General features: G+C 45.7%; 1 protein-coding gene across 1 annotated transcript in view; it reads right to left on the bottom strand.

Annotated features, from left to right (window-relative positions):
• mgat5 (alpha-1,6-mannosylglycoprotein 6-beta-N-acetylglucosaminyltransferase) overlaps positions 1–27895 on the bottom strand; it is a 179464-nt gene that overhangs the window by 58512 nt on the left and 93057 nt on the right. The window contains exons 4-6 of the mRNA XM_084315112.1: positions 9376–9452; positions 6135–6224; positions 115–206 (exon numbers count right to left, since the gene is read on the bottom strand). Of these exons, the coding sequence (XP_084171238.1) occupies positions 115–206; positions 6135–6224; positions 9376–9452 (259 nt within the window). The remainder of the gene's footprint in view (positions 1–114; positions 207–6134; positions 6225–9375; positions 9453–27895) is intronic.

The raw sequence follows: 27895 nt of genomic DNA, 5'->3' as shown, positions 1-27895 counted from the left end.
TATACAGAAGACTGTGCCTGCCTGCCTGCCCGTCAGTCTGTGTCCTGCGCTCGGCTTCTCGTAGTAGCCATGATGACAGAGGGTGAAGAAGGGCCGCTCTCTAGCCGAGCGGACGGTTGTGCGAGGCGTCTCACCTGGCTCCTCCTGTCCGCCTCCTCGTTGATGTGCTTGGTCCTCCAGGGGAGACGGGGGCACCAGTTCTCAACCTGAGGGGGAAAAACAAAACAAGAGATCTTTCGTGGACTCATCAATACATCCCCTCCTAACAGACATTTGGAATGTGAGCTTTTTACACATCATTCCTGGTGCAGATGAGGTGCTTTGACTGTTGTGCATGATTGATATTCACTAGGCCTGTCCCGACTAAGGATTTGTATAGTCGACTTTGATTGGCCAAAATTTGCAGATAAGTCGACTAAAATAATTATATATATGGGGGTGCTTAATGTCTGAGTCTACTGAAGGCTTCTTGTCCTCTGCGAAAGCATGCAATTGGTCCACTGATGGATACATCTGAATATGTCTAGTCTAGTGTGTTCATTAGACGGGTGAAATCCTCTTTCAGTGCCTCTGTGCCCGTTTTCTTAGGCAGTTAGCCTCTCCGGTATGCGCGCCATTAGCGCTAGCCACGCTTCTAGACCTCTTTGCTTTTGGAAAGAATGATCCAAAAAAATATATATATTATAATCTTATTTAAATTTTTTGTTGCATTCGACTAAGAGGTTGGCAGTCGACTACGGCTCCTTTCGATCGATTCGTCGTCATACATAATAATGCAGAGTGGCTCAGGAGGTAGAGAGGTCGTCTGGGAGTCAGGCTCCTCCCGGGCAGTGTGTCCTTGAGCAAGACACTTAACCCCCGACTGCTTCCGATGAGCAGGTTGACATCTTGCATGGTCGCCTCTGTCGTCGGTGTGTGAGTGAATGGGTGAATGTGAGGCATAAGTGCATAAGTATAAATGCAGTCCATATATGCATTTGAGGGAGGACCGCACAACAAGCAGATGTTATGAGTGTGGTTCATTATATGTCCCATTGAATTTCACTAAAGCACAATTTGTGTTGGTCAGTGTTGCCCTGAAGGTTTGATCTCTGGATCTCCACCGTCCAACTGTGATCCAATTTAAAATAAACAAATACATGCAACATTAACCCTAAAACCTAGGTGGCTGGCTAATTGGTTCAGTGTGAAAACAGATGTGTTTTGTTCTCACTGCAGAGCCTGGCCCAGCTGTGTGTGTGTGTGTGTGTGTGTGTGTGTGTGTGTGTGTGTGTGTGTGTGTGTGTGCGTGTGTGCGTGCGTGCGTGCGTGCGTGCGCGCACGGCATGCGTGTGTGTGCTTAAGGGAAAGACTTGCATTTCCTACTCACTGCTTCTAAATCAAATCAAATCAAATTTATTTGTAAGGCCCGACAACACACGTTAATGTCCCCATGGGCCGGACACGTCTTCTTTAAACAAGTCAAGAAGAAACATAACAATAAGTCAAGAACAAAACAAGAACACCACGTTTCCCGATTCTTTTCACAGCAGGCATTTTGACTGGTCATAGGCGGGTAAACAGGCGTAACTACAGATACCAGAGATATATACTGTATGTGGTTACACCTGTGTTATCAGTGACAGACTGTCTGACGTTATCAGTGACAGACTGTCTGACGCCTCCATCTCTCCCTCCTTCCATCTCTCCCTCCTTCCATCTCCCTCTCTCTCTCTCCCTCCATCTCTCACGTCAGCAAAACAAAGGAGATGATTGTGGACTTTAGGAGGTCGGGGGTCAGGGACTACAGCCCCCTCAGCATTGACGGGGCACCGGTTGAGAGTGAACAGTTTTAAGTACCGCGGAGTCCACATATCCGAGGACTTGACATGGACCACACACATTGACAGTGTTGTGAAGAAGGCACGGCAACGCCTCTACTTCCTCAGGCCCCTAAGGAAGTTCCAAGTCAGTCAGAAGATCCTTAAGAACTTCTACTCATGTACAATAGAGACAGAGAGCATCCTGACTGGCAATATCACCTCCTGGTTTGGGAATAGCACCGCACAAGACCGAAGCAGACTACAAAGAGTGACACGTTCAGCCAAACGCACAATTGGAGGGGGGCTTCCCACTCTCTAGAACATTTACAACAAGCGGTGCATGGGTAAGGCTAAGATAATTATCAAAGACTCCAGCCACCCAAACAACTGCCTCTTTGAACTGCTGCGGTCAGGCAAGCGATACCGGAGTCTCATGGCAAGCACAGAAAGACTCTATCCCCAGGCCATCAGGATGCTTTTATTTTATTTTATACTTATCTATTTTTGTCTAGCACAGTCTCTGGAGCGTAACAGAAAGAAGCATTTTGTATAAAAGTATTCTGTACTTCTGTATGACAACTAATAAAGAAACTTGAACTTGAACTCCATCTCTTTCCCTCCCATCTCTCTCGCTCTCCTTCCATGTCCCTCTATGTCGATCTCTCTCCCTCTCTCCATCCATCCATCTCTCTCCTTCCATGCCCCTCCATCTCTCTTCCTCCATTTCCTCCCTCCATCTCTTTATCTCCTCCCATGTCTCTTCGTATGTCTCTACCTCCATCTCTCCCCCCATCTCTCTCCCTCCCTCCATCTCTCTCTCCCTCCACCTCTCTTCGTATGTCTCTCCCTCCATCTCTCTCCCTCCATCTCTCCCGCCCATCTCTCTCCCTCCCTCCATCTCTCTCTCCCTCCACCTCTCTCCTTCCATGTCCCTCCATCTCTCTCCCTCCCTCCATCTCTCTCTCCCTCCACCTCTCTCCTTCCATGTCCCTCCATCTCTCTCTCCTTCCATGTCCCCCCATCTCTCTCCCTCCATCTCTCTCTCCCTCCACCTCTCTCATTCCATGTCCCTCCATCTCTCTCTCCCTGCACCTCTCTCTCCCTCCATCTTTCTTTGAATTTCTTTGAGTTATTTTCGTGAAGGTAATATTCTACTAGTCTACAAGATGTTCGAATCTGGTCATCCAATCAAAACAATGAGTGGTTAAATAACTGAATGTCCCGCCTTCATGCAGTGAAGACGCCAATCACTGAAGACAACAGCTGCTGTGTACGATGAGATGAACGGAAACAGTTTGAAAACATACACCCCCCCCTCCCTTGGAAAATGACACATCCAACAAGCATTTCTCTTTCTGGAGCGTGGGTCCCTGACAGAGAGACAGATAGATACACAGATAGATACACACACAGACAGACACAGAGAGATAGAGAGAGACACAAACAGACAAAGAGACAGAGAGAAAGAGAGAGGCACACAGATACAGAGATACTCAGACACACACAAGACAGAGAGAGAGACACACGCACACACACAGAGGCAGAGAGAGACAGAGATAAGAGAGAAAGAGAGATACAGAGAGAAAGACGGAGAGAAAGAGAGACGGAGAGAAAGAGAGAAAGAGTTAAAAAGCGATAGAGAAGGGAAGACAGAGACAGAGAAACAGAGAGAGAGAGAGAGAGAGAGAGAGAGAGAGAGAGAGAGAGAGAGAGAGAGAGAGAGAGAGAGAGAGAGAGAGAGAGGAGTTGAGCTCTGACCGTTCACAATCACAATAGACATTAATCCCATTGTGTTGCCCTTTCTGGCCTGCCTCTCACGCAAGGTTACCACAAACATGAATTATACAAGGCACGGACTCTGTGTGACTGTGTCTACATGCACGCTCATAACAGACAAGCCAACATGGATTGGGAGAGACAGTGTGCGGCTTCTGCATGGAAATACATGCACATAGCCATTGATACAACATCCCATGGCATGACTCCTGGAGCGGGAGCAGGCGAGAGAGAGAGAGAGAGAGAGAGAGAGAGAGAGAGAGAGAGAGAGAGAGAGAGAGAGAGAGATAGAGACATAATGAGATGAATAGAAAGATACTGTAGACAAATAGACAGAGTGACAGACGTGCCTTCTTGATAACACTGTTAATGTGTGTGGTCCATGTCAAGTCCTCGGATATGTGGACTCCGAGGTACTTAAAACTGTTCACTCTCTCAACCGGTGCCCCGTCGATGCTGAGGGGGCTGTAGTCCCTGACCCCTGACCTCCTAAAGTCCACAATCATCTCCTTTGTTTTGCTGACGTTCAGGGAGAGGCAGTTCTCTTGACACCATCCCGCTAGAACCTGAACCTCCTCCAGGTAGGCCCTCTCGTCGTTTGCAGAGATCAGGCCCACCACTACTGTGTCGTCAGCAAATTTGATGATTGTGTTGTTGTTCCGCTGTGCCACACAGTACAGGGAGTAGAGGAGGGGACTCAGAACACAGCCCTGGGGGTCCCCTATGTTGAGAGTGATGGATGAGGAGGTGCAGTTGCCTGCTCTCACCACCTGGGGTCTGCCCATCAGGAAGTCCAAGACCCACTGGCAGAGGTCATAGTTCAAGCCCAGGTCGCTGAGCTTGGCTATGAGTTTGGAGGGGACTATGGTATTGAATGCTGAGCTGTAGTCGATGAATAGCATTCTCACATAGTTCCCCTGCCTGAGATAGTTGTCCTCTGCCTGTGTTCAACTGTAGCGATTGTGATGATTTGTTCCACGGCTGGGCAGTGATTTCAGATGAAACCGATCAACTGTGAGCAACAAGGAGTTTCCAGAGGAACTCTGGGATCAAGTTGTGGAAACATCTCAGGAAAATGGGTATAAAAGATTTCCTGGGCCTTGAATATCAACTGACAATAACATCATTACATTAACCCTTTCACTACCACACTACAGAAGGTTGACCCTTTCACTACCACACTACAGACAGTGTGGCAGTGAAAGGGTTAAGACGTGGAAGGTGCGCGGCACCAGCAGGACCTGCATTAGATCAGGCCGTCTGTCCAAGAGGCCACAGGACTTTATGACTAAGACCTGTCCAACATTGATGTTGCAATGATGCTGCAAAGTATCTCTAGGTGGCGCTGCTAAGGGCAGCTGCGTGAACTTGGTCTCCCAAGATGTTTGACATGTTTTTGAATATATTTTTAAATGTTTTTATAAAAAATACATTTGGTAATATTTAGATCAACGGAATCCTATTCACGGCACTGACTCCAATGAGTCCAGTGAGCTGTTCACTCAACTGATCAATTTCAACTCCATAACCCGACTTCAACTCAACTTCTCGTGTTGATCATAGTGTTTTGCAGCCTTTGCCAAAAGTCACACCCTGTCCTCAACAGAAAAACATCACACGTGCCTCCTTGACCATTCAGTGTCTCACCAACAAAGCACTGCTTTTAAATGATTCCATGTGTGAGCAGGACATTGACTTTCTATGATGCCTTAGTGAAACATGGCACCGCAGTGGTGACTACCTTGTGTTGAATGAGGCCCCTCCTCCTGCATGCTAGAGATACCTGGACAAAGCATGCAGCTCTGGGCGAGGTGGGGGCCTGGCATTATTCTACCGGACTACCTTTAGAATAAGTGAACATGGCATCATGACAACATCACAACATGACAATCATCACAACATGACACCATGACATCATCACAACATGACACCATGACAACATGACTAGGGCTGACCCCTATTAGTCGAATAGTCGACTAATCGATCGAAAGGAGCCGTAGTCGACTGCCAACCTCTTAGTCGAATACAAAAAATATATATATATATTATAATATATATATATATATTTTTTTATCATTCTTTCCAAAAGAAAAGAGGCCTAGAAGCGTGGCTAATGCTAGTGGCACGCATACCAGAGGCTAACTGCCTAAGAAAACAGGCACAGAGGCACTGAAAGAGGATTTCACCCATCTAATGAACACACTAGACTAGACAAATATCAAGATGTATCCATCAGTGGACCAATTGCATGCTTTTGCAGAGGACAAGAAGCCTTCAGTCGACTCCTTCAGACATTAAGCACCCCCCACAGCCCAAATGGAATATAAAAAGAAGAAAAAAAACGTTATTTTTTCTACTTTTTTTCTCTCCATTTCGACCAATCATAGTCGACTATCCAAATCCTTAGTTGGGGACAGCCCTATGACATCCATCACAATATGACAACATCACACCCTGACATGACATTGCGACATCATGACAAGACATCATGACAACATGGCAAAGATTTAAATCACACAGCCCCCCCCCCCCCCCCCACACACACACTCATCTGACCTCACTGAGATAGATGAAGAAGGAGCAGGTGGATCCATCAACGCCATAGTTGCTGTAGCAGGAGTCTGAACGCCACATGTCCTTCATCCACTGGAGAAGAGAACAGAACAGAACATTATCTTCAAACACTGTTAGACACTGTACTAGCAAATTGTTATATGTTACATCATTTGTACAGCTTAGTGGACATGTTTCATAGCTCTGTTTAAATACATATTCTCTGTACAGCCTTGACTAGTTAAACTAGTATACAGCTCAAGACACTAGGCGACAGTCTGGCGTATGTTCTTAAAACAACCCAAGGCCAGGACAGTTTGACTTAGATATGACATGTCCCAAGTAAATCACATCTTGTTCTTTTCTTGTTTAATCTCGACTCCAGTCTTGTGTCAGACACTACAAAACCCCTAATTCATCTTTTGTTTTCATCTTTGTTTTCATCTTTCATTCCCAGGTGGTATTTAATTGTAAGTCTGACCAGGGCTCTTTCCCATTTCCTGGTCAGACTCTTGTGTACACTTGTCTCTGATTTGTAACTGAGGACTTTTTCTGTGATCACGGAAAATAAACCTATATTTTTACAACTCGACTAATCTGAATCCCTACAGCTCACTGTCTCGACTCTGTTCGGGTGAGCGTCCGTCTGGTAATCTGAAGGTTCCCGGTTCGATTCTGACACTTATCCCCTAACTTCTCCCGATGAGCAGGTTGGTACCTTGCATGGTTGCCTCCGCCGTCGGTGTGTGAGTGAATGGGTGAATGTTCATTACTGTAAGTTGTAAAGCACTTTGGATAAAAGAGCAATATAAATGCAGTCCATTTACCATTAACCTAGAAACCCCCCCTGAAAAAGGGGCGTCGTCTTATTTTCAGGGTCTAGACCAGGGGTGCCCAACCTTTTTTGAACCAAGATCTACTTTTTAATTTACCACCTAGCCGAGAGCTACCAGCCAAAATTGTACCTACTCTCGGCTAGTATTAGTATTAATAGTATTAGTAATACCCATTCAATATGCACATGACAGAACATATTATATGGCATATAATATTTTCTGTCATGTGCATATTGAATGGGTATATAATATAATATGATATTTTATATATCATTGTATCGTCTCTCCCTGTGTAACTGCACCCCTTTAGTTTAGACTGATGGGGGGGCGGGCCAGTTTCCTCATTTTACTTTTCCGTCAAGCCAACTGAAGAATCCATTGTGATCGCCGGCCCGGAAAACGCGTGGATTATGTATTTACAGTACCGAACGCTGAATCAATAAACGCGATGGATATTTGGAATGGCGATCAGGAATTGGAATAATCTTTTTGGATAACATCTGATCTGAGGTAAGGAATTTATTTTACCAGTTTTAGGATAATCAGAGCTATTTCCACAGAGATATCAGCGTTTGCCCTATGCGTGTGTGTGTGTGTGTGTGCGATCAGGAAATGAGATAATCGATATTTCAGCCCGCTTCTATAGCGTGCATAAGTACACATATACTATCGATAATCTAGCGTTTATTTGAAAACGATTAATAAATAGGCCGAAAGATTACAACGTTTTTGTGTATGCCAGAATATTCCAGTAAATGCCGATTATCACGGAATCTTTATATTTTCCTTGAAAACGAGGGCTTTTCAAAATGCTATAAAACGGAAATGAAGCGATTAAAAAACAATCCGTTTCGACAATGTTGACTGCAAACAAGTCATTGATAAACGACGGGCAGATTAGCCACATAGCCATAATTTAAGACAGAGATTATGCGTTCACAACGCTATCATTGAAGTGGGTGGTGGCATTTAACGGGGGTAAGGCGCACCGCATGGCTGGTAATCAAAGTGTTAAGGGAAAGACTTGCATTTCCTACTCACTGCTTCTCTTCTCACGGTTCCCGATTATTTTCACAGCAGGCATTTTGACTGGTCATATGTGGGTAAACAGGCGTAACTACAGATACCACAGATACTGTATGTGGTTACACCTGTGTTATCAGTGACAGACTGTGTGTTCAAGTTTCAAGTTTCTTTAATAGTTGTCATACAGAAGTACAGAATACTTTCATACAAAATGCTTCTTACTGTTACGCTCCAGAGACTGTGCTAGACAAGATAGTATCAAATAACATAGTATAGCATGTAAATTAGAAGTAGAAAATGAGGTCACAGTGTTCAGTATAGACATATGTACAATGTTCGATGCAGAATAGACGTAACTGAGTTACCATATAATATACAATACTATGCAGTGTACTAATGTACAATACTATATAGTGCAAAGCAGAAATGGGATGAGGTACAATTTAGGTACAATTTACAGTAAGGTGTACGAGTTGTAGTGCAATCCTTCATCAATAAATATAAAGTGTGGGGAGTGGGTGCTACAGTGTGTTTGTTTAAAGTGAGTGTGTGCTATAAGGTGTGTGGAGTGGGTGCTACAGTGTGTTTGTTTAAAGTGAGTGTGTGCGAGGCGGTTAGGTGGCCGAGCGGAGATTGCGTTCAGCTCCGGGGTTGTCACCAGCTTGGCTGGCCGTCTGCACTGATACAATTGGCTGTATCAGAGGGTGGGAGAAGCTGGCGGGGTGGGTCCGGGTCGTTGTAAACAGCGACTCCTACAGTTCGGTCGGGGCGCCTGCTAAGCGCGGATTGGACGTGAGGGGGATAGTGTGGTCCTCCCACACGCTACGCCCTCTCAATGAGAATCCGCGCTGCCAGGTGAAAAGAAGCGGTGATTGGCTGGACGTGTGTCGGAGGAAGCACGTGGTAGCCTCCACTCTCCCAGATGATCTGACTGTGGGGGGTAAAGTGCGCAGCGACCAGGAAGGGACTGGGAATTGGCATACGACTAACATTGGGATGGGAGAAAATCGGAGGAAAATGGAGGGGGAAAAAGACCAAAAAAAAAAAAAAAAAAGTGAGTGTGTGCGTGTGGATGTGTGTGCTATGTGCGTTTGATGGTTGTTGTTGTGTAGTGTTCATTGTTCGTTTAGCAGCCTGATGGCCTGGGGATAGAAGCTTCTTCTGAGTCTTTCTGTGCTCGCCTTGAGACTCCGGTATCGCTTGCCTGACCGCAGCAGTTCAAAGAGGCAGTTGTTCGGGTGACTGGAGTCTTTAATGATTCTCTTAGCCTTGCCCCTGCACCGCTTGTTGTAAATGTTCTGGAGGGTGGGGAGCCCCCCTCCAATTGTGCGTTCGGTGTGTGTGTGTGTGTGTGTGTGTGTGTGTGTGTGTGTGTTACTCACCGTGATCTTGCCCTCACAGTGAGGGAATCCTTCCAAGGGGGGCAACTCACACTTTTCCTGAGCCCCACCGAGAAGGTCTAGGGAGGGAAGGGGAGGGGGTGAGAGTGAGAGAGAGAGAGAGAGAGAGAGAGAGAGAGAGAGAGAGAGAGAGAGAGAGAGAGAGTCAGGAATTCAGTGGTTCTCAAGGTGGGGTCTGGGACAACCAGGGGGGGGGGGGGGGTATTTTGAATGCAGGAACACTTTTGAATATTTCACTGAATCATGATGGAGGGCCCCCAAGAGGAGGGCCCCCACTCCAATCACCATACAAGGGGGGATGGAGAGGGTGGAGACCTACAGGTTCCTGGGAGTACAGTAGACTGGACTGGTCGAACAACACAGAGGCCCACAGGAAGGGACAGAGCAGACTGTTCTTCCTGAGGAGACCCTGCAGACGTTTTACCAGTCTGTGGTTGTCAGTGTCCTCTTCTTCACTGTTGTATGCTGGGAGGAGTAACTCAAGAGACCCTAACAAATTGAACACGCTGCTGAGGAAGGGTGGGAGTCGAACTGGTCAAACTAGAGGTGGTGGCTGAGAAGAGGAGGAGGAGGAAAAAGCTGGACGCTATACTGGGAAACCCCTCCCACCCCCTCTATGAGGAGCGAGCCAGGATGAGGAGCATGTTCAGCGATAGACTTATCCCCCCAAACTGCCTTGGCCAGTCAGAAAGACCTGACCTTTCTTTCACTCCTGTTTCCAAAGACTGCAGAGGAAAGTCTTCAGTCTCAGCTGTTGGCCGAGTCGCAAAGTCAAACAATCGCTATATCTTTAATATGATCACAAAAAATAAAACAAAGAAATAAGTTCCATCTGTATTTTAGGTTAAGGTTAGTCGCATTGTGCAAATGATTGTGTAGTCAGATTGTGACTCTGTGTGTGTGTGTTTATGTGCGTCAGTAGCTAGCTACAGTTAAGAGGGGGGATTTCTAGGTAAAAAAACACCAATCGAAATTCTAGGAACACCACAGGACTGGAATGGGATCAGAATTCAGTCTGCATGCAAGCTGCATGTTTGCCATAATCACCCTTATGACGCGCCGTGTTCACAAACAATCTACGTCATTGCCAATGACCTTCATGGCTCACTGATGAATAATTCAAATTGGCAGGTGGTTGTATAACGTCAAGATTAAATGGGAGGAACATAGCTTCTGAGATGAGAGAGAGGGGGTGTGGGGTGAGTGAGTGAAAGAGAGGGGATGTGGGGTGAGTGAGTGAAAGAGAGGGGATGTGGGGTGAGTGAAGAGAGGGGATGTGGGGTGAGTGAGTGAAAGAGAGGGGATGTGGGGTGAGTGAGGAGAGGGGATGTGGGGTGAGTGAGTGAAAGAGAGGGGATGTGGGGTGAGTGAGGAGAGGGGATGTGGGGTGAGTGAGTGAAAGAGAGGGGATGTGGGGTGAGTGAGTGAAAGAGAGAGGATGTGGGTGAGTGAGGAGAGAGGGGATGTGGGGTGAGTGAGTGAGAGGGGATGTGGGGTGAGTGAGTGAAAGAGAGGGGATGTGGGGTGAGTGAGTGAGAGGGGATGTGGGGTGAATGAGTGAAAGAGAGGGGATGTGGGTGAGTGAGGAGAGAGGGGATGTGAGGTGAGTGAGTGAGAGGGGATGTGGGGTGAGTGAGTGAAAGAGAGGGGATGTGGGGTGAGTGAGTGAGTGAGTGAGTGAAAGAGAGGGGATGTGGGGTGAGTGAGTGAGTGAGTGAGTGAAAGAGAGGGGATGTGGGGTGAGTGAGTGAAAGAGAGGGGATGTGGGGTGAGTGAGTGAGTGAGTGAGTGAGGGGAGAGAGGATGTGGGGTGAGTGAGGAGAGAGGGGATGTGGGGTGAGTGAAAGAGAGGGGATGTGGGGTGAATGAGTGAAAGAGAGGGGATGTGGGGTGAGTGAGTGCGTACAAGGAGAGAGGATGTGGGGTGAGTGAGTGAAAGAGGGGATGTGGGGTGAATGAGTGAAAGAGGGGGGGATGTGGGGTGAATGAGTGAAAGAGGGGGGATGTGGGGTGAGTGAGTGCGTACAAGGAGAGAGGATGTGGGGTGAGTGAGTGAAAGAGAGGGGATGTGGGGTGAATGAGTGAGGGGAGAGGGTGGACAGTAGGCTAGGCTTCATATTGTCTAATTTTTTTTTTTTTTTCCCATCCCAATGTTAGTCGTTATGCCAATTCCCAATCCCCTTCCTGGTCGCTGCACACTTACCCCCCACAGTCAGATCATCTGGGAGAGTGGAGGCTATCACGTGCTTCCTCTGACACACGTCCAGCCAATCAACCGCTTCTTTTCACCTGGCAGCGCGGATATTCTCCGAGAGGGAGTAACGTGTGGAAGGATCACACTATCCCACTCAGGTCCCATCCGCGCTTAGCAGGCGCCCCGACCGAACTGTAGGAGTCGCTGTTTACAACGACCCGGACCCACCCCGCCAGCTTCTCCCACCCTCTAATACTGCCAATTGTATTAGTGTGAACGGCCAGCCAAGCTGGTGACAACCCCGGAGCTGTGAGCTGGATTCGAACAGGCGAATCCAGCTCACAGCTCCGGGGTTGGTGACGAACGCAATCACCGCTACGCCACCTAACCGCCCTATACACTCATATTCTATCAATCACTGGTCATATCTCACTCTCGTACTGTCTTATGTGTATACTGTGTCGGGAGAGAGAGATGGTTGATGGTAAACCAACAATTAGCTAGTGGCAGACCATGATGTAGCCCAACAAACAGGCCTGGACCCAAGAGTGAGTGAGTATGTGAGTGAGTGAGTGAGTGAGTGAGTGAGTGAGTGAGTGAGTGAGTGAGTGAGTGAGTACCAACACCACCATGGTAGATCAGCTCCCAGCTTTTTAATCAAGCAGAGCAAGGCGCTGCCAAGGAGCAGCTAAATATAGCCTGGCCTATAATCAAACACACAGCGGAGGAAGCATAGCGTAGCAGAGCTATGGAGCTGTATCACCTCGCCTGTCACCTAACCCACTCATCTGTGGACCGTATCGAGCACCCAGCAGCCTCCTTTCACCCGATTGTCCTCCTCGTATCCAGGAATGTAGAGAGAGAGGAACCCCACCTAAACTCAGTAGCCACCCACCTTGTTTATTAGTGAAGTAAGATGTTACAGATAGGGGAGGCCTGATACCACTGTTTTCACTGCCGATACCAAGTCCTGACCTTTCAGTGTTGGCTGAACCGATACCATCTATAACTTTTAGTGAAAAGTCATTTTCATTACACTGGGATATAATACATTTGTGTTCCATTACAGATATATAGCATGCTGCTATGTAACATTTGCTTTGATATCTGGCATGTTAGACATATTTCAGTAACTGTATCAGTGTATCGCAATTTTACAGTAGAGCCCGACGAGCCCATTTAAATCAGCCAATATTGGCCTATCACAGACATATCGATATCAGCCGATATGTTGGCGGATATTGTTGGTGCGGATATTAAACACTCACGGTTTGTCCAGCAGAGTGCGTTCAGACTCCATTGTTTACATATAACTCAGTCATAATACTCAGTTATTGTTTACAACTTACAGACTTAGCACTCAGCAGCACTGTCTGCATGAATCTCATAGCTAACTTGATAAGAGTAGAGAATACATGGTTTGAAGTTAGTAGAGAGGACATCAGACGTCTAGCTTGATACAGTAGAGAATACATGGTTTGAATTTAGTAGAGAGGACATCAGACGTTTTGCCAATGACTTCACTCATTACGTAGTTTTTTTTTATTTTTTTTTTATATATACCTACCTACTACCTAAATATAAAGATAAATTCATCATTAGTGAACATTAAGCTATTTAGAATAGAATATAGAATAGAATGTGCAATGCAAACTAGTTTGGTTCCAGCTCAAATATAATTCAGTTAATGTCTCACATGCTAATGTTTCTCATGGTAATCCTCATGCAAACACATTCCTGTTCTACATCACCAGTTGTCCTCCAAAAACGTGCCACTTGCTCCCGGTTGAACAACGTAGCCATTTCAAACGTGTGCTCATCACTTACAAAGCACTCCACGACATGACTCACTCCTACCTGCATCACTCCTTCAGCAGCACACTCCCACACGCACCCTCAGATCGGCCAACACTAACCTCCTCACTCCATAATAAGAAGACTCTTCTCAACTCATTGCCGGTCTCGTTTCGCCATCCCCAAGGGCTGTGATGTTGGTTGTAGAGGGAACCGCAAGGCGGCTCCCATATTTCAACAGCCCTCGTCAGGGCTCCCCCATGAGAGTGCTCCAAGAGCTGGGGGGAGTGCCATAAGACTCACTCCCTGAGTCTAGTGGGTCTGCAAAAACCAACTGCTCCCCGATGCTTCCGGATATGGAGGCTTCCCTCCTGTGCCCCCATTCCTCCTCCTCCTCCTCCTCCTCCTCCTCCTCCGTGGTTCTGTATCTAGCCCAGGCTGGTAGACGTGGCATAAAGGCTACGGCCTCCTCCTACCATCAATATACACAGGTAGAGGGTCTCTGGTGAAGCGGCAGAAAGAGGGCGTCCCACATTTGGACAAAACTCTGGTTTCTCTTCTCGGCCCCCCGATTCCATCTGGCACCCAGACAAGAAACCAATTATTATATTTTTCAATTATTTGACTTGGCAGACGAAGCTTTTCCCCTCTGCGGCTCAGAACGCCGCTGCGGTAAACAATGTGTCTCTCTCTGCCCATCTGTCAACGGTGGCGATGGGAAGAGAACAATTCACCCCAGAGGAAATGGAGTTCTTCACTCAATCCGCTGGCATCATACTTCATCTTACACAGGTGCGGCTAACGCAATGGCTATCTCTACTTTAATGCAGAGAAACATTTGGCTGTCCCAATCCAAGCTGGATGAGCAAAGGAAGAGACCCCCCCTTTGGCCTCTGCTCCGAGGACGCTCTGTTTGGAGCCTCCGTCAAAGAATTGACGGCAGCCTGTCAGTCTATGTAATTGTAAAGGCCCAGCCTCTCTCACCATCTACTGCATCCGTCCAAAGCCCAAAGTGTCAGTGTGAGCACTGCCCTGCCATGGAGCTCCTCTGGCCGCCTAACAAGCTAGATAGAAGGATGTTATGGTTTGGTTTCTGAAAGGTTAATAAATCCTCTTAAACTGCAACGTCCCTCATATGGGAAGTTTTTTGGATTTTTTACAACCAGCACTTTGGCGACCCCTAGTGGCTCGGTGTGCATGTTTTGTAATACAATATATATATCGAATTGAAGGCTTATTTGTTGCCTGTCAATAGCGACAAAATCTGACAAAATCCGTTCAGCGGCTCTCGAGTTACATGCCGGTATTTGAGGCTTGTGCAAAGTACACGGTATTTCGCAAAATACCACTCCCAACTCAGGCTGCAGTAGTTCCGTCAATCTAGATCCGATCTCGAAAATGATTGTGGATCGTTGTAACCAATGAGTGTGGCTTTCCAATGATAACCCACATGGGGATCTAAATACAATTTAAAAATAAAAACACAAAGAAACACGAAAACAGGAAGAGCAAAACAGCCGAATTAATTGAAGTCTATGAGAAAACTGAGTTTTTCTTTGTACACAGTTTACTAAAATCACTCCTAATCACTCATTTCTGAATGGATTTATGAAATATGGATATGTACTACATAAGGCTTCAGGCTATGGCTCCGTCTGGATTTGTAAGCCATACCACCTTCTGGGGAAATACTACCTCTGGACTACAAACTACTACAGAAAAACTTGAGTAACAAGTTTTTTTACAACTCAAGTTCAGACCTATGTTACTCTATTACGTTAGCACTAAAAGTGAAATTTGTTAAGAGGTTGAGAACAGAGGTATCACACCTGATATCATCAGAGCCATTCAGAGCATGTGCTCCGTTTGCACAGGGAAGTGGTTATCATTCCAAAACTAGTGTGAGGCCACAGGTTGCTGGATCCAATCTCCTCTGGAATCAGTCCTCACCTATCTTCAGTCTCAGTCATGTCTCTCATCCTGTCTCTCAACTGTGAAAGTATACAGTATGTCTCGGCTATTTCAGCATGTCACCAGAGTTTTGACGGTCAAGGACTCCAGATGCTCCACGTTTTGACAAAATCATCATCTTCCAGTATTTTGAAACCGCCACATTACCTGTGAAACAGCTCCAGCTCCACATTTTCCAAGAAAATTGCCATGTGATTGCAGAATCCAAAGTGCTGGAGGATGATGGTTTTGTGTTAGAAATAGGAAACCTTTTTGCCTACATGTTGTCAAGTGGATAAAAACCTTTTGGTTTCACAACCGCATTTGCTTTCAGTTCACATGGAACCCAGCCAGAACTCCGACCACGGGACTAGTTCACTTCCCCTTCCAAGATTTCTTCTTCTCCAATATCTACGCTTTTTATAACTTTGCGTTCTCAAGTATGAATTTTAGATGAGCTGGTACTGGTAGGAGATATTGAGCCAACTCCTAGGCTAAAACAGGGCACGCGGAGACAGAGCCTGGTTCATGGTTCTTGTGGGAATGGTCACATCAGGTTGCACACGGACAAAACAATGTCATTACCGACATTAAGATGGGGCGTGTCAGCCGCCGCTGAGGGTTGCGCGCGAGGCGGTGAACGTTTTTAAATCTAAAACAACACGGATGGCGTCACAGTTATGCAGAAGCGCCTCCATGGATGATTGGCTGACGGTAGGCGCTCCTATAGTAGGTATTTCTCTTCACGGTGAGGAACACGGTCGTCATGATGTCATCATCATGACATCACAGCACAGGAAGCATGAGCGCTCAAGCCTTGTGTATGTTCACTACAGAGCCGCAGAAACCACAAAGCAGCCCACAGACGGAGACAACATCACATGAGATAATCCAGTGTTGTTACCTAACACCTTCACATCTACTTAAAGCACGGAGCTCACCATTAGGGTTGGGTACCGTCCACATTTGAATCGGTACCTTTTTTCTGTACTTTAGTCTCTAAAAATGTAATCTACCTACCTCAGTTGTAAAAGATGTGTCCAAACTTCAAATAATTTATTATCATTATTATTTATTTAGAACAATTTGTTAATATATATATATATAATATTGCAGCAAGCGTTGTCTGCATCTAGCTTTCTAAAGTGTAACAACACTTGCGACCGTTTTCGGCTTGCCATCAGCTCACCATCAGCTCGTACTGGCTGAACAATGGCTGATACTAGAGCCATATGAAATCCGCTTAATTTCTTTCCAAATTCCATTAAATTTTTTTCCAAATTCTGTTTTTTCCATTTTAATATTTCAGAATTCTGTATTTTGCTTTGTACGCGCATTTTACCATCAGAAATAGAGTCTAATAATTGGGAATGAATAAATGTCCACAATTTAATAAGATATAACAGTCCATTTAATAGGGCTGTCTTAAATACTTCAAAGCTTCGTTCGATGGGCATGGGATTCGAATATGAAAAAGAAATTCGATTATTAAAAAAAGAAATTATATATATATATTTTTTTTTTGTTTTGTTGCAAAATCAACTCTGCCTCTCTTTGTTAACTACAACAAGCAATGCTGTTTGTTATTTAAGATGAGGTCGGACTCGGCACTGACAGATTTGTGTTCATTGTGCTGCTTTTATAAAGCCTCAAATGACGGCTTACAATATTTCATGAAAGCAAAGTGTTTTGTTTGTCTAAGATTTAAAAAGGTTTACACTTTACAGCACTGACAAAGTCGAACAAAGTGCTGTACAAGTCCCACAACATTTATAAAAAAAATTATAATAATAAAAAAAATTATAATCTTTAAAACATTTTTTTTACAGTTGATTCCATTTTTATTGCTCAATTCCGCGATTCCGTCCCTGATTCCGTGAACGCGGATTTCATATGGCTCTAGCTGATACCCTCTATCGCCATGTCTCTCTCTGTTGTCAGGCTAATTCTGTGAGGTAATCTCATGTTAGACAAAACTGAAACAGAAACTGGCTCGAGTACATCTAGCTCATGTTCTACTCTCCTTCCTACTTCTCTCTCTCCAATGATGTCTTTCTCGCTCTCCTTGTGTCTCGTTTCCCCTCTCGCCATCTTTCGCTCTTCTATCCACTCCTACCAAGTCTCATTCTCATCCCACTCTCTCCCAGCGCGCTACATCTTGGTTATACGAATCATGGCAGCCAGTCAACACACAATGAAATCTTCACACAGAGACGAGCACATAATGGCAGGTTAGACAAACCCCTTCTTCTCACTTCTCCCTATAGCACTCTCCCTATAGCACTCGCACTTCTCCCTATAGCACCTGCACTTCTCCCTATAGCACTCTAACTATGGTACTTCTAACTATAGCACTTCCCCCTATAGCACTCTAACTATAGTACTTCTAACTATAGCACTTCTAACTATAGCACTCTAACTATAGTACTTCTAACTATAGCACTTCTAACTATAGCACTCTAACTATAGTACTTCTAACTATAGCACTTCTAACTATAGCACTCTAACTATAGTACTTCTAACTATAGCACTCTAACTATAGTACTTCTAACTATAGCACTTCTAACTATAGCACTTCTCCCTATAGCACTCCAACTATAGCACTCCAACTATAGCACTTCTCCCTATAGCACTCTAACTATAGTACTTCTAACTATAGCACTTCTAACTATAGTACTTCTAACTATAGCACTCTAACTATAGTACTTCTAACTATAGCACTTCTAACTATAGCACTTCTAACTATAGCACTCTAACTATAGCACTTATAACTATAGCACTCTAACTATAGTACTTCTAACTATAGCACTCTAACTATAGCACTCTAACTATAGTACTTCTAACTATAGCACTTCTAACTATAGCACTTCTCCCTATAGCACTCCAACTATAGCACTTCTCCCGAGTCCCTATAGCACTCTAACTATAGTACTTCTAACTATAGCACTTCTCCCTATAGCACTCTAACTATAGTACTTCTAACTATAGCACTCCAACTATAGTACTTCTAATTATAGCACTTCTCCCTATAGCACTCTAACTATAGTACTTCTAACTATAGCACATCCCCCTATAGCACTTCTCCCTATAGCACTCTAACTATAGCACTTCTAATTATAGCACTTCTCCCTATAGCACTCTAACTATAGTACTTCTAACTATAGGACTTCCCCCACTCTAACTATGGTAATTCTCACTCAGTGACAAGTGGCACTTTCCACCACTAACTTTAGCTGCACTTTGCAGAAGAGTGAGATATCTGAGAGAAAGAGAGATAGAGAGTGTGTGTGTGTGTGTGGCTAGTCCATTAAGCAGACCTGCTGGCTGATGGAAAACCCTCTCCTCTCACTGTCTCACGACATCAACAACTGGACCACTGAGAGGGCGGCCGACAGGTCTAGTCATTCTTTTTCTGTCTTCCTTTTTACTTAAGTCTACTTGCCAGAATGTGCTCGTGCCGTGCTTGGAGGGGAGGAGACGGGATACACTGACACAAAAATGCACGACGCGGCACAGAAAGATGGAGAAAGGTGATCCAGGGTGTACCTACTGTAGTCATAGTGTTGATGGGTGACAGGGTGTGTTCTCACAGGTGTTGATACTAGGTGATGGGGTGTGTTCTCACAGGTGTTGATACTAGGTGATGAGGTGTGTTCTCACAGGTGTTGCCTGGCTAATAGAGAGGGGGCTGGCTAATATTAGAGAGGGGGCTGGCTAATAATATATCAGAGAGGGGGCTGGCTAATATCAGAGAGGGGGTCGGCTAATATTAGAGAGGGGATGGGCTAATATAAGAGAGGGGCTGGCTAATATCAGAGAGGGGATGGGCTAATATCAGAGAGGGGGCTGGCTAATATCAGAGAGGGGGCTGGCTAATATAAGAGAGGGGGCTGGCTAATATCAGAGAGGGGGTTGGCTAATATTAGAGAGGGGGCTGGCTAATATCAGAGCGGGGGCTGGCTAATATCAGAAAGGGGATAACTAATATCACAGAGAGGGCGGCTAGGTGGTGTAGTGGTCTAAGGCACTCGCCACCAGTGTGGAGACGCTAGGATTCGCGTGTTCGAATCCAGCTCTCCACATTGTTTTTCAGTTTGGCTGGTCGTCCGCAGTAATACACATTGGCCGTATTACGGGGAGGGAAAACTGAAGGGTGGGGATCGAACGTTGTGAACAAGCGACTCCTACAAGTCGGTTGGTGCGCCTGCGCAGTAGAATCAGGAAGTGTCGGGGGCAGCGTGAGCCTCCCACGCGTTACTCCTCGACACTGAGAGATCGAGCTGCGCAGGTGAAAAGATGCGACTGCTGTTACCTCAAGTACCGGAGGGGACTTGTGCTATGTATGACTTAGTCCACATTGCAGCCGGCTTGTGGGAGGCAAGAAACAGCGTTCGTGACAGGGGAGGGTTGAATTGGATGATACGAAATTGGGATGGGAGAAAAATATAGAAAAATGGGAGAAAAAGTGGATCAAAAAAAAAAACTAATATCACAGAGGGGGCTGGCTAATATCAGAGGGGGCTGGCTAATATCAGAAAGGGGATAACTAATATCAGAGGGGGCTGGCTAATATCAGAGGAGGCTGGCTAGTATCAGAGAGGGGGCTGGTTAATATCAGAGAGGGGGCTGGTTAGTATCAGAGAGGGGGCTGGCTAGTATCAGAGAGGGGGCTGGCTAGTATCAGAGAGGGGGCTGGCTAGTATCAGAAAGGGGATAACTAATATCAGAGAGGGGGCTGGCTAATATCAGAGAGGGGGCTGGCTAATATCAGAAAGGGGATAACTAATATCAGAGAGGGGGCTGGCTAATATCAGAGGCGGCTGGCTAGTATCAGAGAGGGGGCTGGTTAATATCAGAGAGGGGGCTGGCTATCAGAGAGGGGGCTGGCTAGTATCAGAGAGGGGGCTGGCTAGTATCAGAAAAGGGATAACTAATATCAGAAAGGGGGCTGGCTAGTATCAGAGAGGGGGCTGGCTAGTATCAGAAAGGGGATAACTAATATCAGAAAGGGGATAACTAATATCAGAGAGGGGATAACTAATATCAGAAAGGGGATAACTAATATCAGAGAGGGGATAACTAATATCAGAAAGGGGATAACTAATATCAGAGAGGGGATAACTAATATCAGATGCCTCACGCTGGCTCCCATCTACACAAGTCCTCCGTATCTAAGGCCCTCAGGGCTGACAAACATGTAGCCTTGCACTCCCTCTCACTCCCTCTCTGCTTGAATGAACACAATGCCTGGTTGTCATAGAGATCCCCCTTAATCCAACAGCCCAGTCTCTACGGTCTCAGGGATACAATCCAAGAGGAACATCCCAAATTAAGAAAAACAAAGACTGCATCTCTCTGCTCTACTTATCACAATGCCTGGTTGTCAGAAAGAAGCTCTCTGGTGATCTACTCTCCCTGCTCTCTCTGGTGATCTACTCTCCCTGCTCTCTCTGGTGATCTACTCTGGTGATCTACTCTCGCTGCTTTCTCTGGTGATCTACTCTCCCTGCTCTCTCTGGTGATCTACTCTCCCTGCTCTCTCTGGTGATCTACTCTCCCTGCTCTCTCTGGTGATCTACTCTCCCTGCTCTCTCTGGTGATCTACTCTCCCTGCTCTCTCTGGTGATCTACTCTCCCTGCTCTCTCTGGTGATCTACTCTGGTGATCTACTCTCCCTGCTCTCTCTGGTGATCTACTCTCCCTGCTCTCTCTGGTGATCTACTCTCCCTGCTCTCTCTGGTGATCTACTCTCCCTGCTCTCTCTGGTGATCTACTCTGGTGATCTACTCTGGTGATCTACTCTCCCTGCTCTCAATGACCAAAAGCCAAGAGAGAGGTCCAAGAAGAAGCCTTGGAGGCTCATGAGTCTGGCTCTGAACAGGGGCCCTTGAAGCCTTGGAGGCTCATGAGTCTGGCTCTGAACAGGGGCCCTTGAAGCCTTGGAGGCTCATGAGTCTGGCTCTGAACAGGGGCCCTTGAAGCCTTGGAGGCTCATGAGTCTGGCTCTGAACAGGGGCCCTTGAAGCCTTGGAGGCTCATGAGTCTGGCTCTGAACAGGGGCCCTTGAAGCGCGCGGCCAGGAGCCTTGATTAGCTCCCATCGTTGCCGAGCCGTGAGTAATGGCGTACCGTTTATCTGAACAAATGGAGCGCGGCTCGCCAGTTTATGTCTCTGGGGCGTTCGCAGCTCCAGGACACACGTCTGTTTCGTAAACCACAGAGGAGGCGGAAGGGTGTTTTGAGGAGCGTCCAACTGAACTGAAAGACTGTGGAACGTGTTCTGTTCTAATGGTCGGTTTAATTAAGACACTGGGACACTGCAGCAAAACATTAACCGTTCCACTGCCACACTACAGAAGGTTAACCATTTCACTGTGTTAGTGAAAGGGTTAACCTTCTGTATTGTCACAGTGAAAGGGTTAATGTTTTGGTAGTGTGGTAGTGAAAGGGTTAAGAGGCAACACGATTGCATGCAAAGTCAGCGGAGAGAATGGAGCGAGACTTCACACCATCTTCACAGAGAACATGAAACGGACTCCTATGAATATGAACGCTCTGTAGACAATGCATATTGAATAGGTTACATTTAGAAATGGTCGTGTTTTTTTTTTTACATAATCAACAATGCCACCATCAAGACCAAGAGCACAAAAGAGGTGGATTGATGTCAAACATTTCCAACGTTGACAGAATGAGATTTGGGGGCGAGAGACAATCGCATGATCGGAAGGTCGCCGGTTTGATTCCTGCAGCAGCCAACATGTCCGTTGCTTTCATTGTCCACAAATGTCTGACCCTGCACTCTGACCTCTCTGGTGAAGTCTACTAGTCTACATGTATACATCTCAAATAAGCCAAGCAATACATTTATGATAACACTGTTCATATTACCATGATAACTCCCTCCCAGCTGCTCCGCGAAAACCTCCCTTAAATCCATGGACATGGGAGTTGCAGGAAAACAATGAAGCAAGACAGATGTGTGATACTGACCTGTCTACCAGCCCAGGCAGCAGCTAGCTAAATATACAGTATTACTCTCCTACGGGACAGGACAGGCTTTAACAAGTACAACAACACAGACAGACAGAGAAAGAGAGACACACACAGGTAGGGAGGGAGATAGATAGAGAAAGGCACACATGAAGGGAGGGAGAGGGGAAGATAACAGTATGCAGAGAGAGAAACAGATAGCGAGAGAAAGAGACACACACACACAGGTAGGGAGGGAGAGAGATAGAGAGAGACACACATGAAGGGAGGGAGAGGGGGAGATAACAGTATGCAGAGAAAGAATCATAGATAGCGAGAGAAAGAGACACACACACAGGTAGGAAGGGAGAGAGATAGAAAGACACACATGCAGGGAGGGAGAGGGGGAGATAACAGTATGCAGAGAAATAATCATATAGATAGAGAGAGAGAGAGAGAGAGAGAGAGAGAGAGAGAGAGAGAGAGAGAGAGAGAGAGAGAGAGAGAGAGAGAGAGAGAGACAAAGAGAGATATACAGAGACAGAGAGAAAGAGACAGAGAGATAGAGAGAGACAGACAGAGGGAGAGTGAGAGAGACAGCCATAGAGAGACGGAGAGCAAGAGATAGAGACAGAGAGAGATAGAGACAGAGAGACAGAGAGACAGAGAAACAGAGACAGAGACAGAGACAGAGACAGAGACAGAGACAGAGACAGAGACAGAGACAGAGAGAGAGAGAGAGAGAGAGAGAGAGAGAGAGGAGAGAGAGCATGTGGCCGACTCTGTGGTGTGCTAGCTCCAGATGTTCTCATATGCCTCTTCATCCACCCTGACCTTGATCAGACAAAGCCCCAAGCAGGGGAACTAGGAGCCAAGGCCCTTGGTGTGTGAATGTATGTATGCATGTAGTGTATGTTCGCTCAGAAGTTCTTAGGTTATATGCGGAAGACGGGATCAAATATTGTGATAAAGTGACGATATGGATCGTATTTTTTTTTTATAAAAAACACATTGTGTTTTTGTACATTTATTAGCATTTTTATACATTTGTACACATTTATATACATTATATATACATTTGTACACATTTATATACATTATATATCATTTAGTTTATATACGTTTTTACACATTGATGTTTTATATAAGTTTTTAAACATAAAAGATGTGTATATATATTGTAATATTAATTACATTATTCTCTGTACAGCATATACTTGTCTGATTGTAAACTGAGGACACTTTTTCTGTGGCCACAGAAACAGAAATAAACTATTCTATTATTTTATATACAATTTGACTCATCTGAATTTCTATAATTCACTGTCTTGACCCATTTAAAATATTCCACAACAATATATATATATATATATATATATATATATATATATATATATATATATATATATATATATATAAATAAATATATATATAAATAAATAAAAGTAAGAAATTACATTTCGCAATTTGAATCGTGAACAATATTGTATATCCTATTGAATTGTGAGCAGAGTGAATCGTCACACCCCTATACAGATAGATACACATATTAAGCCATGTTTGTGCCAAAACTACCTGGAACTTTAATCGCTAGGAACTACATTTCACACGACTTTTAATTCCCTCCTTGAGTGATTGTTTTTCTTATCAGATTTTCTATGTTAAGTTTTCCGTGTGTTCCCTGCGTACTCATTTGCCATAATGGTCCTCGCATTGAACAGGAACAGACCATACAATGCACTGGCAACTCACAGCGTCCAGATGACATGACTAGTATTTCCAAACAAGGTGATTTCATAACTTTTTCATACCTGCATTCAAGAATGAGGCCCATTGACCTTTAAATACTTGAGCTGCAAATATTTCACCCGCTTAGTTCATACAATCTAATTGTAACTATTGAGATTGGTTGAGAAAAAACTAAAAAAAAGTAATCGCTTTTATGCATAGATCACTAGATTTGTCCGTTTATAATGTGGATTCCACATTTTGCGGGTCCCATAGACCTACTCACTCTGTATAGACCTACGTCTATGAATGAATGATGAATGAATGAATGAATGAAAACTTTATTAACAGATTGCAGAATGGGTACAGTACAGTACAGCTCAATACATACAATTGTTAAGGGGATGCAGACCAGAAAGACTTTCGTCTTGTTTACATCAGGGTCCCCCATTTTCAATTCATCGTAAAGATAGACCTACTGTACTCACTCTGTATACTGTACATAAAGTCCCATAGACATAGACTCACTCTGTATACATAAAGTCCCATGGAATCTAATCACTCAGCACTGACAGTGTTAAAGATTGGCCTCATTGCACCATACTGCAGCATTTCCAGCTAACAGCAGGGTTTCGACTGTAGACAGTGATGGGAGGAGACTGCTTAGTAGGGGGGGGGGGGGGGGGGGGGTTTGGGAGAGGACAGGATCTCTCACCACCTGGTTAGTATTGAATGTGTGTGAGTGTGCGTGTGTGTGTGCGTATGTGCCGACCTGATTAGTATTGAGTGTGTGTCTGTATATGTGTGTATGTATGTGTGTATGTGCCTACCTGATTAGTATTGATCTGAGCAGAGCATAATGGAAACCACAGGTTCTGTTGTGAAGCCAGAGCAGAGCAGCCGTCTACCTTGTCATACTATATATTTTTATTCTTATCTATATTTATCACAAGCTTTTTTCATTACCAGTGTCATTGTGACTTCTCTTCATCACCAGAGATGGTCCCTGTCTTTAACATGGACATAGGTGTATGTTTTGGTACACTGTAAAAAATAAATGTTTTTTCATGGGAAATTCACTGTATTATTTTACAGATTACTTTTGTTTTTCTACTTTAAGTGTACATTTCATAAAAAATACAGTAAATTACCTTTTATCAAAATATTAACCATGAAATAAAGGTTGTAATCTGTAAATGTATTTGATTTACTGTAATTTGACAGTAAGTATTTGGCAACCATTGATGCCAGACATTTACCGTTTTCTTGCAGCTTTTTTTCTTAGATCTCAGACTGCCTTTCACACGGCCATTGATGTTGGAAAGAAATGCAGGCGTCATAGCAGCATGGGGGAGGGGGGAGGGGAGGTACAGGCAGGGTAATATATATGAGAATATATATAAGTATATATTAAAAATATATAAGAATAAAAAGGTACATAAAATATGTACTAAAGGTGAGGGTCTGATCTGCTGAACAGGTGAGACATATACTCTATCAGACACCCAACTCAATGTCACAATGTGACGTGCAGGGCTTGTAGTAGAATGTTAGTTTGATGTGCAGGGCGTGTAGTAGAATGTTAGTTTGACGTGCAGGGCTTGTAGTAGAATGTTAGTTTGATGTGCAGGGCCTGTAGTAGAATGTTAGTTTGACGTACAGGGCTTGTAGTAGAATGTTAGTTTGACGTGCAGGGCGTGTAGTAGAATGTTAGTTTGACGTGCAGGGCTTGTAGTAGAATGTTAGTTTGACGTGCAGGGCTTGTAGTAGAATGTTAGTTTGACGTGCAGGGCTTGTAGTAGAATGTTAGTTTGACGTGCAGGGCTTGTAGTAGAATGTTAGTTTGACGTGCAGGGCGTGTAGTAGAATGTTAGTTTGACGTGCAGGGCTTGTAGTAGAATGTTAGTTTGACGTGCAGGGCGTGTAGTAGAATGTTAGTTTGACGTGCAGGGCTTGTAGTAGAATGTTAGTTTGACGTGCAGGGCTTGTAGTAGAATGTTAGTTTGACGTGCAGGGCTTGTAGTAGAATGTTAGTTTGACGTGCAGGGCGTGTAGTAGAATGTTAGTTTGATGTGCATGGCGTGTAGTAGAATGTTAGTTTGATGTGCAGGGCTTGTTGTTATGGTTTGTAACCGACCCCAATCGCACAACACAAGACAGGTATGAGAGTAAGCCAAAACAGGGCAAATATTTATTATAGAACAAAAAGCGGCACAGTCCCTTTAAGGGAAAACACAAAAACACTAGAGTCAAGGAAATATGGAAAATGCGGCACTGTGCCTTTAAGAGGCGAACAGGCTAAGGGACTAAGGCTAAGGGCCAGGGCTAAGGACCAGGGCTAAGTGTCAGGGCCAGGACCAGGAGCACTGGAGAAGGGGACAGGGACAGAGGCCCGGAGAGGCGGGCTGGAGACAGGGACAGAGAACAGGGTAAGGCCTTGGACAGGGCGAGGGCCAGAGCTGCTTACAGGGATGAGGACAGGGTTCCGACGGCGGAGGCCTGGCACGGGGACAGGGGCCCGACGGCGGAGGCCTGGCACGGGAACAGGGGCCCGACGGCGGAGGCCTGGCACGGGCAGTGGTGCAGTGCTGGTATAACTCGGTATAACGGCGTTATACCTCGGTCACTGAGGCTGAAGTACGCGCAATCGCTTTTTACATGGCATTATCCAACCGGACTCCCGGAGAAGCATGCAGCTGCAGAGCCGCAGAGCCAGCGGCGCTCTCTGGGCCGCGCGCTGACGGCCGCACTGTGAGGCAATAGTATCCAGCTGCAGGACGAGAGCAGCCAAAAAAAACTGTGCATGCGCGCGCACGCGCGTGGAGCGTTTGACCTACTGTCAATTTGCCACTGCACCACTGGGCACGGGGACACTCCTCCTCCTCTTCGGATGCTGCAGACGGGCAGCGCAGAACAAAGGGGGTCCCAGGGGACCGGGATGGGAACACGCCATCCTCCCGTGGAATACTAGGGAGCGACGACGAGCCTGGGTCCAAGGGGAACGGGATGGGCACACGCCGTCCTCCCGTGGAATACTAGGGAGCGACGACGAGCCTGGGTCCAAGGGGAACGGGATGGGCACACGCCGTCCTCCCGTGGAATACTAGGGAGCGACGACGAGCCTCACCCCAGGAACGAGGATCACGAAGAGACGCCTTCCTCCCGTGGAATCGGGAGCGATGACGAGCCACCTTGACGTCTGGAGTGGGAACACTGGAAAACCTCCCGTAGAGAATTAGAGAGCGAAGACGGTGTCCCACTCCAGGCAAACGGCGACAGGTGGTGACGGCTGGCACGTCGTCTCACGCCGGAGACGCGGCAGGTTATGGTGACGTACAGAATGGTAACGTCCAGAACTCCATGAACAATGAACACAGATACAGAGTCCAGAACACAGAACGACCCGACAAGGACTGGAGGGGAGTCTGCAACCTATGTACTCTCCCGAGGTGATTGCAAACTCCCAACAGGTGCGTGAAGGTAGAGGATCAAGGATGTCCAAGGGTGGGGGCTGGTGAAGAGTAGAGGAGAGTAAATCATCGCAAGGGTGGGGGCTGTTGAGGAGAGTAGACAGGGAAAACAAGGTCCAGGGAACAGGCGAATCCTCACACTTGTAGTAGAATGTTAGTTTGACAGTGCAGAGCTTGTAGTAGAATGTTAGTTTGATGTGCGGGGCGTGTAGTAGAATGTTAGTTTGATGTGCAGGGCTTGTAGTAGAATGTTAGTGATCCAATGTATATGTGTGATTTTCCATTCTAAACCAATAAACTATTCAATCAATCAATCAAAGTTTGATGTGCAGGGCGTGTAGTAGAATGTTAGTTTGATGTGCAGGGCGTGTAGTAGAATGTTAGTTTGATGTGCA

The sequence above is a fragment of the Notolepis coatsorum genome, assembly GCF_963971535.1.
Source record: "Notolepis coatsorum genome assembly, chromosome: 1".
NCBI lineage: Eukaryota > Metazoa > Chordata > Actinopteri > Aulopiformes > Paralepididae > Notolepis > Notolepis coatsorum.
The sequence above is the reverse complement of the archived record's forward strand: the minus strand, read 5'-3'. Positions and strand labels throughout refer to the sequence as shown.